Genomic DNA, 17452 nt, shown 5'->3' with positions numbered 1-17452 from the left:
TCAAAATAGGCATCATGATGCAAAGGTTTAGGATTGGAAAATTACTTAAACTTTGTTTGGGCTACTTGTGCTATTGGTTGTTCTTTATGGATGTGAAACATGGCTAGCAATACTTCAACCTTACAATTGAAATAAATCGTGAGGATTCAGAAGTGCTTGATCACAAGCAAGTTTAAAATCAAAAGCACTATTTCATATGATATCATACTTAACGGAGTCAGAGCTACACTTATCGAGGCTCTTGCCATGGTTTGCCTCATCAACTATCTTAAAAGAATTAAAAAATGAGTGCAAGTAGATGGCCTAAAGTGTTCTTTGATGATATTTTATGCAAATGTAAAAAGACATGGATGCAACAAAATATCAAGTGGATGAGAAAATTGAATATCCATTTCATTATGTGTCTCATAAATGATTAAAAAATAAAGGTCTTTGTTATGGAGAAATTCTAAGAGTTATTGGGGAAATGAGTTTGGAAGGAAAAATACTTTACATCAACAAGTTGAACCCACATGCAATTAGCTCCAAAAGGCTTACATAGAGGCCAACATTTTTTGGAGAAACTCTTATTGCACAACTCAAAACCAACTCTCGCCAACTCTAATGTGAGATTAGATGTTGGAAGAGGCCAAAAGAGTCTTTCAAAGAGAGAGTTTGCACGTTTGCAACTCTGGGAAGGTAGAAACTGAACAACACTATATTTTAGAATGTGATGCATACAGGGACAACATGGTCAAATTGCAAATATTATATCTAACATCTCTTTATACAACTTATTCAACATGAAAATCATTGAGAAGTTAAGTGAACTCATCATCAACTTGCACAAAAAAGAATTGGATTACTAAAGTTTATTTAGTGGGAGACTGTCCCATAGGCTATGTTTAGTCCTTAGACATTTAAAATCTATCTATCTATCTATCTATCTATCTCAAAGACAACTTGTACATGATAAGTGTAAAATTGTCATTTTTATGACTTTTGTATTTGTATTCTTCATTGAGTGTGCATTAGTAGCTTAGTTTTAGTAATTTATAACTTCTAACTCATAATTTTGCATACAATACCTTCTAACACACAAAATGAGATATAACAACCGCAAAAAGAAAGAAAGATTTTTTTTAACATCCATAAGACTAAACATAGCCTATGGGACAACCTGCCACTTTCATTAGATCAAGTCTTTTCCTATTTAAAATGCCAACGAGGGCCCCAAGCTTGTCAATGTTCTCCTCACTAAAAAGGTTATGCTAGTTGCACACAGTCAGAACATCAGTGAAATTGGCCATGTTGTCCTTAAAAGCAATGCATTCAACCACAAAGTGATGCTCTATTTCCACATTACCAAAGTTGTAAAAGGTATAAATTCTCCCCCCCCAAGCCTATTTAAGCCTTTTCCAATGTCTGGGTTCACTGCAGAGTTGATGCGAGTGAGGCCTCAACTAAGCAATAAAAAGTTTAGCTTTCCAAGTAAGGCTTTTGAATTTTGTTACACGTGGGATTAAACTCATTGATTTAATACCTTTTTTCCTTACCTATTTTCTTATAAAATTTATCCAAAACAAAGACCTTAATTGCTTTGTTACTAGAAGGACACACATTGAAATGTTCATTTACTAATCCAATTGATGTTTTGCCACACCCATGTCCTCTTCCTTTTGCACAAAATATCTTTAAAGGCAATCTTAGACCATTTACTATTTTTCATTTGTTGAATTCTTATAAGATAGCACATGAGACTGATCATAGGGGTAGCCTCAATTTTATTCATATCTAGGTAATCCCTCTTGGTTTTTTCGGTGGACATTTGTATTCATCCATGTCGTCTTTACCAGAACACACCACTTGGTTTGGGGCAAGTAGGTGTTTGCCGCTGGGATGATGAATAAACTGCGAAATTATAATCGAAGTGGACATAGGCAGTGGAGTCGTCCGCTGGAATAAGCCCCTTCTATGTGATCACCCGCTTTCGACATTGTTTTATGCTCCCCAAGAGCAGACCTTAATGTTGTTACTGCTGTAGGGGAAGCGGCGGTTCTATACTAACTAATTCCAGAGGGAAAGAGAGATTCGCGTTGAGATCCGAGGATGGAAAGGAGTATGACGCCGCGCTGTGGGTTTGGACTGCTCATTTTTTCCCTGATGTTTCTGGCCTGCGTATGTATTCTTCCTAATTATTTCCTTGATATTCCTTAGTTCTTGCTGTTTCGACAAATTACACACACATCACTTCTCTGTGCTGAACGCATTCGGAATTAATTTCAGATAATCTGTTCAATTTTTCTGGTTTTTGAATTGGCTTATTGTTATTGGCAGGCCATTTTTTTTGATTTTAGCATTTGCTTTCCTTCATTACATAGTCTTGCTTTTCCGTCCATTGCCAAGTTATTCATAGCAACCACTTATAGCTATTATAACTATACTTTTGAATATGTTGACGATCTGAACTCCATACATGCATCAACTGGGACAGAGTAAAATTATAAAGATATTGAGGCAAATAGAAATCTTAAGGCAAAATCTTCAATAAATCATCTATGCGAGTGCCCCATGTAAGGCAACCCGATTTTCTGAAGTTAAGGGTACTATTAGAATGTAATGGCATGTGTCATATCGCGAGCAACCTGGCAGCTTCCTATCATGTCGCGAGCAACCTCATTGACAGTGATATTCGAGCCACTTGAAAATTTCCTCTTAATTAAGAGTTATGTCAGTTTCTTAATAGTATCCTTATCCTCCTTGACTTCCAATAAAAGAGTTAAAGGCATACAAGTTGTTCTTGTGATTTGCAGTCCATTTGTCGTTGTTTACAAATATGATGAATTGGAGTGTTCATTTCAAAAGAAATAACAATTAAGTGCATCGAAGAAGGAGATAAATGAAAGTGTAAGTTCATCATTATTTGGAGGTTCTTAAAAAAAGATCCTAACATTTTCATTATGATCCTTCAAATGGAACGAGCAAAATTAATATTGACTGGTTATAACACTTACACCTTTTGCATTGTTTTGACTACAAACATATCTGGTAATGATGATGTACTGTCCATTTCTAGAATTCTTTTTTACCAAATAGTAGGTTTTATGCATAAACAAAAACACTCATTGAACAACATGATTCACTCTTTGTTAACTTTATCCAACAACTATAAATTATATTCAACACCTCAAAAATTAGCACAAATGATTCAAAATTCCAATAGAATTGATTATAATTGATCTCTACAATAAGGGACTATTACAATAGTCATCACATAGAAACACACAATGGTAGCTTGTTCACATTGACCAACTAGATTATCTAACAAACACTTGAAGCTCCAATGCACTCCACAAGTGAGAATGCCCTCCAAGAACCTAAGAGTTTTCATCTTTCCATTCTAGCAACTAACGGGTTTTTTTCCACCTATTGCAGTCTGCTATGCATTTTCATCATTAGAAAGAATTGAACACAAATTATCTGGTAGATAGAGTAACGTAACATACCTCGCACAATCAAAATGTTTTCTTGGTTTTATCTTGTACTGCTCAAAGAACAAACTTGTTGGCCTAGATTAAAATGGCGATAAGGCTCAAGTTTAAATCATACACAATACATCACAGATTGGCCTTGTAGACCTTACAAATGTCTTTGATGGAGGTTTAGAGTTTTTCTTCCCTCCCAACTTGCCAAAGGATTGGCAATACTTTGATCCAAAATCCTTGTGCTGTTGAGTTTGTGCCATCCTTTTGCTTTGGCATGCATTGAGTCATAACCCTTAACCCTACTTCAATGGCTCTTTGACATGCGTTGGGCTGTAAACTCAATGTCTAATTTGAATGGCTCCAAGGCATGGGTCACTTAGTGAAGAGTCTATCAATTCATTGAAAAAGGGATGTGACGAGTCCTCCCTTCCTAAGATTGCTGATCCTCAAGCTTTCCAAATTGGGATCCTCAAGTATCTCATGTCTTGTATATATCATACAATGCAACCCTTGCCAAAGGGCTTTATGCAAACTTGAATGTTTAAGTTTCTCCATGCCAATGGCATGAATCCAACATGATATCGTGCAATCTTGGTCTCATAGCTTTTCCACCTTCAACTTAGAAGCATAGGATCAAAGGATGGCCCATGAATCTGCCTTCATGGTTTTGTTGCACCACTCTTGTCTCATGATAAAGATGTCTCCCTTGAGTTTTAAGAGGCCTTTCTACTGTGTTGTAGGCTATTATTCTCATGAGTTCAGACTAATCAGCTTGCGTACATGCTAGAAAGAAGTTGCATTCAACAAAATTTATTCCAAGCCTCTTCCAAAGCATAAAGTAGCATTTGGAACAGTTGTTTTTTGCAGATTCAACAGCTGAAGCCTTTCAACAATAGCCTGATTCATGATAATTTTCCATAATTTGTAAACTGGTAGCTAAATATGATTGATATCAGCAGTATAAAATAAAAAACTGACCCAGAGATCATGGTAGGAGTGTCCTCAATGAAGATGGTCAAAACCATGCAGAATGAGTCAACACAGTGGAAGCAATCAACTCAAATACAAGAACAGATAACCAACATGCTAAACCGATCTTTGCATTATCTCAGAATCAAGGATTTACATCAAACTGGCCTGCAACATGCAATTTACATACTAGTAGCATACATGCCTGATTATAACAAAAAATCCAATTCAAAACCCTATCCAAAGGTTATTTTGTGACTCTTCAATTTTATCCCAAATCGCCCTGCCCTCCCGCCCCCCCCACAAAATAAAAGCAAAGACCAAATGCCTGAATATGTAGAGCCTTTGCTACTAGCAAGTTGGTCTAGAATGAGCCTTTTCTACAAACAAGTTGGTCTAGAACAATTACATTCTTCAAGAAGAAGAAAACATATTACAAATATAGGACATGACCTAAATTACATAGATCTTATCCCATAAGCCGTGAAATTAACTGCGAGCTAGGATTCAAGTCCACACAAGATCCAAGAACATCAAGATATGTGCCATTATGCTTCACTGATTGGAAATACCTCGGTGTGTTCAGAAAACATGAACAAGCTACAAAACTGTGAAGAGTCCAACATAACTCCAACAAAACTCAAACATGATGTACCCAAATGATATACCTTCTCTAGAGCACATCTTTAGCTATGCAACAACTAACTCAAAGATTTGAAGGATTGTTGCAAGAAACACTCCAACTGTACCAACAATAAATTGAAGGACAACTAGAACCGAACAAGAATCTAGAATATCTTCCAAGACATAGGTAGAAAAAGATGTCCTGATTTTACTCCTAAGTTTGCCACAGCAATCGAAGGTTTGCTACCTAAAACACTAAAACTAGAAAATAGGAAATTGAAAGGAAATATTTTTGGGTGATGCAAGATTGCCATCGACCTAAGAATGTTCCTGCTTAAAACACACCTGGTGAATAGAAGATGTTCCATAAGAGGAACTTATGAACATCTTATAGGATTCAAGACATAAATGTTACACTCATTCTTAATCGTAACATCCTTTTTATCCGTAGCTCTCATTTTCTGTAAATCTGCTTTATTCATTGTTAGATTCATCAGCCTACTCTACTGTCCACGATGTCCTTCAACAAGATCAGATAATAAAGAGTTTATAACTACTACCTGCCCTCTTCTGCTTATTTCATTTGCATCTGCTACAAGTCTTCTTCTGATCAACAACTAAAGTACTCTACTGCTCAACTTTACCTCTGTCAGTTTTTAGCACCCTCTCGCTCTCAGATTTGTTCACAAGATCATTGTTCTCCATACCAACCTCTGATTTATCTTCTGCACTCTGCTTCTCCAAATAGTAAGTCTTCACGATGCTCAGATTTCTTGCACTTCTTCCCTCTTCCTCCTTTAAAAGAATCATTGTAAACTTCTGCCCATCCCTTTTTATTGAGACCAACTTTCTTCTGCAATAACGAATAGCTCCCCTATCATATTGCCAAGGTCTGCCCAACAGAACATGATAAGCACTCATGGTCCCATGGATACCACTTCACACAATACTTCATCTTTGTAAGGTCCAATGTTGAAGCTCACCAAACATTGTTCTCTCACCTCCACCATATGATTGTCTTGAAACCAACTTATTCCATAATGACAAGGATCTTTAAGCCTCTTCAATCCAAGCTTCCACACCATCTCTTTGATACTGGTATTATCAGTACTACCGCTATCCATTTTAACCTTACAAGATTTACTTCTTGACTTGCATATAGTCCTAAATAAATTCCTCCTTTGTATAGATTCAATTTCCTTCTTACTCAACATGATTCTTCTAAGCATAAGAGACCTCTATCTCAAGTTCTGCCATACCTTCCTCAAATTCATCGGTAGTCCATTTCTTATGTGCGTCAAGATTCTGTTTACCCAATCCTTTGCTATATCCCTCGAAACATTGAAAAGCTCTATGCCCTATGGCACCACATTTAAAACAAGTACCTTTGAATTCCTTGCTGGCACTTCCTCTCTTAAGTGTTCTGTGATTAGGTTCTTCTGCAAAGGTCTGCTTCTCTTTGCCAATGCTACTAGCTTGCTTCTCTTTTCCTCTAGGATTACTCTATTTCCTTTTGAATTATCTTCTATCTTCAATGCATACTATATAAGCATCCTCAATTGTACTAGTCCTTAACATACATATCTCATCCTGAATATTGAATCTCAAACCATTGATATACTTGGCTACCTTTTCCCTACTCTCGGTGTCCAGATCTGATTGTCATCTTGTATAATTCCTTGGTGTACTCCTTCACACTCATGTCCTTCTGCTCAAAGCTCTGCAACTTTTTCAACAATTCTAATTCATAATCCACAGGTATGAATTTAGCCTTCAATCTACAAACCATCACCCTTCATCTAGTGATTTTCATTTTACCATTATCTTCTCTATCCTTTTGCAATTCCTTCTACCACAGGGCAACATGACTCTCAATTGAGTTTGTGCTAACCTAAACCTCTGTGAACCTTTGATGTCTTAAAGCTTAAAGTAATCTTCTAATTCACCTCTCCAATCTATCAATTCTTTCGGATGCAATGAACCAGAGATATTAGACACCAATGAGAAGGTTGCAGGAAAGACATCAATAAGGTTGCGAAAAGCCTAGTCAGGCCTGGCAAAACGAATTCCTGCTAACTTCGCACAAACCCAGGATGAATGCTATATTTTTTGGACAATATTTACCATTAAAACAAAGGAATAAGAACTCAGAGATATTAGTCTTTGCAATACACTATTTTCTTTTTACCTCTGTTCTTAATTCCACCAATGCCTTTAACCTCTTCTGATTTTTCTTCTTGATCTGCTATCATAATTTTGAATGTTCAGTAGTTCTTGTAACTTTGGCCAAAGTTTGAGATCTGGGCTTATAAGACTATCTTGTTAGATGTTGATAGCTTGATTGGCGAGAAAATCTGCTTCAGTATTTATTTCTATCTATATGATTTATATTATAGCAAGGTTTTTCAAATTGTTCAAAAGAGAAATCTGAAAAAGAGGCTACTATTCACAATTGACATTATAAGCTGTTAATTTTCTTTTTACCTCTGTTCTTAATTCCACCAATGCCTTTAACCTCTTCTGATTTTTCTTCTTGATCTGCTATCATAATTTTGAATGTTCAGTAGTTCTTGTAACTTTGGCCAAAGTTTGAGATCTGGGCTTATAAGACTATCTTGTTGGATGCTGATAGCTTGATTGGCGAGAAAATCTGGTTCAGTATTTATTTCTCTCTATATGATTTATATTATAGCAAGGTTTTTCAAATTGTTCAGAAGAGAAATCTGAAAAAGAGGCTACTATTCACAACTGACATTATAAGCTGTTAATTTTCCAGGTCTTCATTCTCCCTTTTTAACTGCTTTGCCAATTATCATTAACTCCACATCTATTTCTATATTTGTGAAGTTAATTTTTTTGCATATTTGAAGACCAATAATAAGGGCATGTATTTCTGCTCAATTGTTAGTACTAACTTTTGAGTTTTTTGGAAGCAATAGCAATAACTATTACTAAGTCATTTTTGAAAATACAACCTGTTCCTTTGAGACCGGTATTCCCTTTTGAGGCCCTGCTGAAGTCAAGTTTACCCCAATTTTGTTTTGGTGTAATCCAAATAGCATCCTACTTAACAGTTTGTGACTCAACTTTTCCATCTCTCTTGTTAAGGAATAATTTGATGCCTTACCAATTGTTTCTCATCTCATTATTCCAAGATGAGAAGGATCCTCCTTTGAAGGATTTTTTTAAAGACCTGTTATATAATTCTTCAACAATTGCCACTTATAATTTGTTTGAGGAGTTGTTTGAAATATTATGATCCTCAAGAATCCTTTAAATTAAGTATAGTATACAGTGCAACGACTTTTCCTCTTGTGATTCCAACCCACAATAATGAAAGTATCAGCAATTATATAGAAAATATTAGAAAGATAGTTCACACATGGGGGTGACACTTTTCACAAGATTAATCACTACAAATTTGAGAACCAAGCGTAGCTCAATCAAGTTGCTTTGTAAAACTCAAAAAGATGTAGCTCTCGAGAATTCCCTAGTTCTTGGGTTGCCGCCTATGTCTACTCCTGAATCATAGATCCCATGAATTATTGGACAACCATCCATTGCTCCATCAAGTTGTGTCATGACCCTCAGAAGGGTATAATTCACTTAATCCAGAGACTCACAAACTATTCAGGCATTAATCCATATTGAGTTCATGTGAGCCTTTCCCCATCTTCAAAGAGATAACAATATATGCGTCCTTTAACTCTATCAGCATCAAAAAGAGGAACGCAGAAATCACATATGCTTCTCATACAAAGCACCATCTGTAAGCAAGTAGCTGTCTTGAGATGATGAGAAACTTGCATCCTCTAATGGTGAAGACTCAATATAAGTGTCCATCAATGGTATCTTTCAAACAATTTAAGCACCATCTAGACGGTCCTCATACTTAACATGATCTTCAACATAGGCTAAGTTAACGTAACTTGATTTGTTTTGAGTTTTCCCTTAACATTCTTAACATAATCTTCAACATAGGCTAAGTTAACATCATCTGATATTTTTTGAGTTTTCCCTTAAGAACATCATTGGCTCGAGCTCTGCAAGTCTAAGCCATGTGACCTTTTTCCTTATAACATTCAATTTCCTTTTTTAAAGAATTATTGCCTCGTGTGTATAATACATTCTAATGTTGAGATCAACTTTTGATTTTCTTTTGCATTGTTTCTTTTTTCTTCTGCTATAAGCGCTGAATTTCTTCTAATGTTTGAGAAGTTTTTTAAGTTTCCCCTTAAGATAATCTTATTCGAATAGTCTTAATATTTTAAGTATCTTTCTATATTTAGCTAGTTATAGTTAATGATCTTTTAGGCTTTCTCTTTAGTTAACTCCTTTAGTTCTATTTATAGATGTCTTTATCAAGACAACCTTGGTTTTTTGTTCACGCTATAATTAGCATATGTAAACTCTAATCAAGAGTCCATTGCTAATGCAATATTAATTCCGTTTTTTTTGTTTATTCAGTTTTTAACAATTTCATGGTAGTAGAGTAGGTCGATGGGGTTTCAAAAATTCGGCAATATTATTTTCAAACAGTCCTAGTTTCTTCTAGTCTAGAATTTCATTTCAGAAATAACTTTTTATTATATTTTATGAAAATAAAAAATTTGTTAAGGGATCTTTTTTAAAGTTTGCAGTTTAAAACAAACCTGTCTAGGGTTTATTGCAATCAGTATTTCTGGTTTTCTGGAGTTAGGACAAAACTTGTCTAGGGCTATTCTGTACTATTTTCAGTTGTCCATTTGCATTGGCAATTAGGGTGGCATTCAAACCCTATTATTTCCTCACCAAAAAGAACAAAAGAAAGAGTCAACATCGTGCCTAGTCATTGGCAGTTCACAGTTTGACAGAGTATGCATTTTGTGGGAATGGCATTTACCTGCCATGTCAACCTTCTCACCTGAGTTTTCTGGCTCCACACTCCTCCTGTGATTCTTTTGTGTGGTTTCTGCCAGGTTCCCATCTACAAGTTTGGACTCTCTTGGCGTTTGTCTCTTTTAGCAGCCATTGTTTTCTGCCAAGTCAGCAACATTGTTCAATAACTCTGTAGTCTCATGCACACCCTTTTTTGTCGGATCTTAAATTTTTTTCCGCCTTGGACTTGCAGTCCACACCTAATCTTATTTACCTTGTCAAACACAGGTAGTCACAGGGAATGTTTCGGCAAGTATTGGTGTTTATTTCAACCACCTTAGTAGGTTGGGAATTTTCAGTCTTCCATCCGTCCAACACCTGAATATTGTTTTAAAAATCTGCAATGTCTGGAGTATTTTTTAACCTGCAGTTTTCTGGGGATTTCCAACCAGGTTTTTTTTGCAATGCAAAGGACACATCAGATGGGCATTTTTACTTAGTTTTTTAGAAATTTTCTCGGATTTTTTGTTTCTAGGTTTTTAAACCCTAAACACAATTAGGGTTTTTTGATTTTTTTTTTTAAATTTAAATTTTTGATGAGTTTATTATTTTTTCCCTAAAATTTTTTTGGGAGGGTTTTAATAATTTTTACCTAAAAAAATTATCTGATGGGTTTTCTTAAATATTTAGGTAGGGTTTCATAATTTTTCCCTTTAAGAAAAATTCAGTTGGATTTTATGGAGTTTTGTATTCTCTGACTTGTATCTCTTCTTTTGTTTGGTTTTGATTGATTTTTTGTTAAGTTGCCATATTCGTGCATCCGACCCTTGATTCGGATTCGGGTCCGGATCTGCATGTGGATCCTCGAGGATCCGAGCAGGATCCATAATCTTGATGGATCCACAGGCAGGATTACGGATCCTGCCTAGATCCTCGAGGATCCACGCAAATCCGTGGCAAAGCCCAAGAAAACAAATAAAAAAGTGGGCTTATTCGAGTTTCTTAATGTTTTTTTTTGCCTAAAGGCCCTAAAGCCTAAAAATGACCTTCTAAGTCATAATGCAAGTTCATTTACTCTCTATTTTGCTCTCTCATACTTGCTAGTTTGAAATGAAGTGCTTGGATTCAAAGGAGATCGGTTGTGAAGCTCCAAATACCTTGCAAGAAGTGTTTAAGGTATGCATTTCAACCACATTCTTGAGTTCTTTCATAGATTATTGATTTATTTTTAGTTTTCCAAATTTTCAAATTTTTGTGTAAGTGTGAAGCATGGTTTTCTTTCATTTTTTTTTTCTAGATTGCAAGAATAGAACAATGAATAGTCAAGGCTCAGTGGGTGGGGGTGGGGCTGCATCACCAAGCTTTAAAATTGATAAGGGGTCTCCTTTATGGAGACACACAACAAGTCTTGCACAATTTCCTGGGGGTGGGGCATATGTATGGAAATGTAATTATTGCAACATACAACATAGAAGCTCCTATTCCCGAGTGAAACTACATTTTTTCGGCCCTGTGGGTGAAGGAATTAACATGTGTCATGGCAATGATAAGAAGGGATTACCAATTGCACAAATAGCAGCGTTAGCAAAAGAGCAAGATGATGCTAATAGAGCAGATGCAAAAACAAAACGTGGTGCTTTCAAAAGAACAAATACACCAACACCATCATCCAATCAAACAAACACAAGAACACATCCTTTTTTGCCTATGCCAACTACAAATGATGAAGATGAAGACCCATCTCTAGTCACTCGCAAGAGAGGCCCACTAGATAGGGCATTCCAAAATGAAAAGAGAGACATTGCTGATCACAAAATTGGACGTTGATAATTGCAAATGGTGTTTCATTTAATTTTGTGAGATCACCTTATTTTAGGGAGATGGTGCAAGCAATAAATGAAGCACCTAGTGGTTACAAACCACCTGGTTATGAGAAGTTGCGCACTACCAGATTACATGATGAGAGGAAATCTGTAGAGGTTGAACTTCAACCAATAAGAGATTTTTGGGTTCAATCGGGTGTGTCTATTATTTTGGATGGGTGGAAAGATTGTAGAAACCGTCCATTGATCAATGTTATTGCTGTTTGCCCCAAGGGGGCAATGTTCTTGAAGGCAGTTGATTGTGAAGGGCAAGTGAAAAATGCAGAATTTATTTCACGCATTCTCATTGATGCCATAGAGTCAGTGGGTCCTGATAATGTTGTCCAAGTGGTCACAGACAATGCAAAAGTTTTTAGGGCTGCAGGGATAATTGTAGAGTCTACATATGATCATATCTTTTGGACACCATGCATCGTCCACTCTCTTAATTTAGTGATGAAAGCAATCGGCACCGAAATAGATTGGTTGAAAAAGATATATGAGGAAGTCGAAGAGATTCAAATGTTTGTGACAAATCACCATATTTCACAAGCAATTTTTAGGAGTTTCCCGGACTTGGAATTATTGAAGGTAAATTTGTATATTTAATATATAATTGAATATTATTGGATTCCATAACTTTTTGTTGTTGAGTATATTATATTAACATGTTTTAATTTTTAAATGTATTACTAACTTGAGTTTAACATATTCTTAGGTTGCTGAAACCTGCTTTGCCTCTCACACAATCATCTTGAGACGACTTGTGAAGGTAAAAGAAGTATTGAAACATATGGTCATTAGCCCCCAATGGGACATTTGGAAGAATTCCAATACAACAAGGGCCTTAAATGTAAGAAGAATGATACTAGATGAGGATTGGTGGGGTCATGTGACTTATGTGTTGGAAATCACTGATCCAATAATGGCAGTGCTTCGCTTTGCCAACAGTGATGAGCCATGTCTTGGGGATATTTATGATTCCATGAACACTATGGTGGAAAAAATAAAAATGGTAAGTTCTACGCCCTTTTACAACAATTTTTTTTTGAGAGATATCTAGATTCTAAAGTTTAAATTGACATATTTATTAATTATAATTATTATTCATATCTCATATCCTAGGTCATATAGAGGAGGGAGAATGATCCTGAGGACACCCTTTACAAGAAGGTGGAAAAAATTGTTCATCATCGATGGAATCAGATGACCACACCTTTGCACCTCCTTGCATATGCTCTATCCCCTAGGTACTGTAGTTCTTATCAAATGCTTGTGCTTATTTTATCCAATGTTTGTGCTATTGATATTTGATAGTGTTCCATTGTCTTTATCCCTAGGTACAATAGTGTAGATGTACTTCGCCTTCCAGGTAGAGTGCCACCATTTAGAGATGCAGAGGTTGCAAATGGGTATAAGAGGGCACTAGCTAAGATATTCCAAGATGCAGAGATTGGGTAATTGTGAGGAGTGAATTTGCTGCCTTCATCTTAGGTGAGGATTTCCATCCTATTGCCATAGCAGACCAAAGCAGGATGGGTGCCATCAAATGGTGGTACCTTCATGGGCAAGCCTTCACGTACCTCCAACCTCTTGCCATAAAGGTCCTATCCCAAGTATGTTTGAAAAATTAAGCTTAAGGTTAACACACTCAATTCCTTGAATATATTATTTAATTTAATAAATTTATTTATCTTGATTGTTGTATTGATAATTTTTAATTTCTCTTTAGGTTGCTAGCTCTTTTGCAGCTGAGCGGAATTGGAGTACTTACTTCTTTATCCACTCAGTCAAACGCAACCGGTTGGCTCCAAAAAAATTAGAAGACCTTGTGTTCATTCACAACAATTTGCGGTTGTTGTCACGAAAGGATCCAATGTACAAGAAGGGGCCCGAAAAGCTTTGGAATGTAGCACCCAAGACTCTTGATTTAGATATGACCATGTGGGATCTTGCTAGATCCACTTTGATTGATGTGGATGATGATGAGGAGGATTATGAGTTCACAATCCCCTCTACTACTAGTGGTTTGGGTTCCTCTACTGATATAGATGCAACACTTGCAGCTCATTAGTACCCCTCTGATGTGGATTATTTTGCAAATCCATTTGATGATTAAATCAAAAACTTTAGTCTTGAGTCTTGACTCTTTTATGAGTAAATCATGTTACAAACTTTAAGTTTAATGATCTATATTTTAAATGTTACAAACTTTCACTTTCAGTATTTCAACGTGAATGTGTTGATTTTCTTTGTAATCGTGAAAATAGATTAATTATCATTCATCAAGTATACTAGATTCATAGATGCATACTAGAATCATAGATTCATACTATGAAATGATTTAGTTTAGAATTATATATATTTCTCTTATTTTTTAGTGTGTGTGTGTGTATATATATATATATGCATGAATCCTCCACGAATCATAATGGGGAAAAAATCCCGAATCCATGGATTCGATTTAAGTGCCTGAATCAGATTCGTGTTACAAATTGGCAACTAAGATTTTTCACCTTAGAAATCATGTTTGGTTTTCGTCAGTTTTTCTCCTCAAAAATTGTTTATGGTTTCTGTAATATGCAAAGTCATGTAGGAAGTTATTGTAGAGTTTTTATGATGCATTGTAGTCTTCAATCATGGTATTTTGCAGTCAGTTTTGGGGCATTTTACTCATTTGCAATAGTTTAAAGCTATGTCACAAGGTACACCGAATTTTAGGCTACAATTTTGAAATTCAGCAAACCTATAAAAAAAAAATTGTAAAAGTTCGCCATAAATTCGTACGACAACAAAGTCATTATCATTTCTAAGAAAAAAATATTTTAATGTGTCTTTTTTGGGGGTTTTTGGCAAAGGAAAATAATAAATATGGCCCCTCTGTGCAATGAAATGGCATCAATCGATAGATTATTGTCACTTACAGAAAATAGGGCAAATATATTCAATCTGTTTGTCTGCAGTATTCACTTGTGATGGCCATTGCTTGCCTGGTCCAATGTTTTGTGATCATATTTTCCTAGGCATCGGTGCTCCCTGGTTTGTGAACAATGTTTGGCGGCAATTCAACAGTGTTTCTTCTACATTTTTTGTGGTTATTATGGTTTGTCTGCTGCTCATGGCTCTGTTGCAAGTGATTCTTCTGCTCACGGCCCTGTTCAACATTTCACAAAATCATCCTGTTGATGGCAATCTGCAATTTTAATTATGTTTCAATTGACTAAAATTTATTGAGTATTTCTTTAGGTTTGAAGATTATTTAAATGTTTAAGTTTATTTAATGCGATTTATTTAAAGATTTGAGTTTATCTAATGATCTAAGTTTATTTAAAGATTTAAGTTTATTAATGATCTAAGTTTATTTAAAGATTTAAGTTTATTTGTAATATTTATTAAAATATTAATATTATATTTATTTATTAGTAACAATTATAGTACTTTATCTGTAATATTTTTATTTTATTTATCAAAGGAAAAATAGAATTACATATAAAAAGTATGGCGCTCCCGATTGCCTCTGCTGCTGTTGCGGCGCCTAGGGTTTTTTCTTCCGGCTCGCTGCATGGCAATGGTCGAATTTGATGGGCCTCCTCCCCACTGGCTCAGCTCGGAAAGGCTAAGGACAATGGCGGAATGGTCAAAGGTATTCAGGCAACGAATGGTGTTGGAAGCATTTCTTCAACGGATAGGGACAAAACCACCATTGCAAACAGTCACTTCTTCATTTCGGTGGACCCAAGAGCGTAGACAAAGGAGGGCATAGGATTAGCGACAAGGAAGAAGGTGCAGATGGAGGTAAATGGGGTGCACAGGGTTTTAAGAAAGTCAATGGCCAGAGTGAGAAGAGAATCAGCAACGGGGGCAACAGAGGCCATGAAAGGGTAGGAAGTTTTGGTGGCAGAAAAATGGGAGGCTTTTCTGCTGATGGGGGTGGATTTAATGGTGATGACGAGGATCTTGCTAGTGAAAGCAATGAGGGAGATGGGATTGTTGGAGGTGAGTGTAATGAACGCCATGATGGAGGCAGAAAACAGGGTATAGTTTCGAGACCCCTTGTGCAACAAAAAAGAAGGGGGTTTGTCTATAGTTTTAGATACAGGTGCAAATGAGGAAGTGGTGCATAATGTTTTAGTCTTCTCTGAGTTTGGATTAATAGGAAGGTTCAGTGGGTTGTGGCCAAGCTTGAGCGAGCTGCATAAATAGATCTCAGAGAACTGGGGACCCTTGTTAACAGGAACAATCCAGATTTACCCTGCAGCTAAAGGGTTTTTTATTGTAGTGTTTGAGAACACCCAAGATAAAATGATGGTCTTGTGTGATCATTTTTGGTGTTGGGAGGATCAAAATGTCTTGATGCTGAAACCATGGCACCCAAATTTTCGTCCGGACTCATAAGGTTTTGAGATGATCCCAATATGGGTAAGGCTTCCCTATTTTCCTTTACACTTATGGTTTAATTTCTGTTTGGAAGCTATTGGGAATTCGTTAGGTGATTTTTTAATGGTAGATGAAGGATCCTCAAACCTTCTACATTCCACCTATGCTCGGGTTTTAGTTGAAATGAATATTTCACTTGGGCTACCGACATAAATTGAGATTAAAACTTCAAAGAGTTGCTGGATTCAACCCTTGGATTATGAAGGCATCCCATTTAGATGCAGGAGATGTCACCAAGTGGGACATATGGCTTCAAATTGCTCAAAAATGAGAGTCCAGCGAGAAGCATCTTGGTGGAAAGATAGCAAGGAACAACACTACACGACAGCGAAGAATGTGGATGGGGGTGAGAAACAAAAGAGTTTCTCCCAAATTGTTACGGATTCTTCGCAAAGGATATCTCCAGCAGCCACAAATGTGCCTCCAAAATTGAAAAGAAACTTATCAATCGAGGGAGGAAAGGGCATGCAACAGGCTGAGGTAGGCACAGATACTCTAAAAGGACAGGAGAAGCGTAAACACTATGAAAAGGTTGCAGCACTAGTGACATTGCAAAAAAAGGATAATGGAGAGGTTTCTCATTCTCAGAAGGAGTCGGCATGGCAGATGAAAGTCACAAGGGTGGAGGATGGATGGCAGGTGGTGAAGGGCAAAAAGGAGAAGTGGGGGGCAAAAGAGCCTTTTGAGATGATCCTTTGGTCTTAGTCTCGGGGTAAAGGAAAGTCATAGTTCCTAACCCTTGTTTTAGTTGTTGATTCTTCCTGATCTATTGACTTTTTTGGGTTGGATGTATCTCCCCTCTTGTTGTTACTGGTTCGGGCCAAGGTTAACCCGGTTATAATCTTTATTTCAACAAACACTTACTATCGATCAAAAAAAAAAAAGAATTACATATTAATAATTTTTATGTTTAATTATTATTAAAAGTTAAATTATTAATACTTTTGTATATTTATAATTTTTTTTTTTTATATTACTTTATTAATATTTTGAATATTAATAACATATATTTATATATTTTTAAAAAATACATAAGGGGAATTTAGTGTCGATTTTTTTTCAATTTTTTTTGACTTGTTGAATTTCATCTGAACTTCATAGTTGTCAAATTCAAACTTGAATTCGAACCTTGTGACTTAGGTTTAAAGGGTTCCACAATTGTTCTCAATATGTATCTATGTATCTCTATTTTTAGTGAAGGATAGTTCAGTTATCCAATATCAAGTTGGATGTTTTTGT

At 36.1% G+C, this 17452-nt stretch overlaps 1 protein-coding gene across 1 annotated transcript in view; it reads left to right on the top strand.

Annotated features, from left to right (window-relative positions):
- The first annotated feature begins 1751 nt into the window (after positions 1 to 1751).
- LOC149572887 (uncharacterized) overlaps positions 1752 to 17452 on the top strand; it is a 184396-nt gene continuing 168695 nt past the window's right edge. The window contains exon 1 of the mRNA XM_089813992.1: positions 1752 to 2157. Within this exon, the coding sequence (XP_089670118.1) occupies positions 2089 to 2157 (69 nt within the window). The 5' untranslated portion in view covers positions 1752 to 2088. The remainder of the gene's footprint in view (positions 2158 to 17452) is intronic.

The sequence above is a fragment of the Cupressus sempervirens genome, chromosome 2 (genome assembly GCF_028749045.1).
Source record: "Cupressus sempervirens isolate cs-2001-9-10 chromosome 2, ASM2874904v1, whole genome shotgun sequence".
NCBI classification, from domain to species: domain Eukaryota; kingdom Viridiplantae; phylum Streptophyta; class Pinopsida; order Cupressales; family Cupressaceae; genus Cupressus; species Cupressus sempervirens.
The sequence above is the reverse complement of the archived record's forward strand: the minus strand, read 5'-3'. Positions and strand labels throughout refer to the sequence as shown.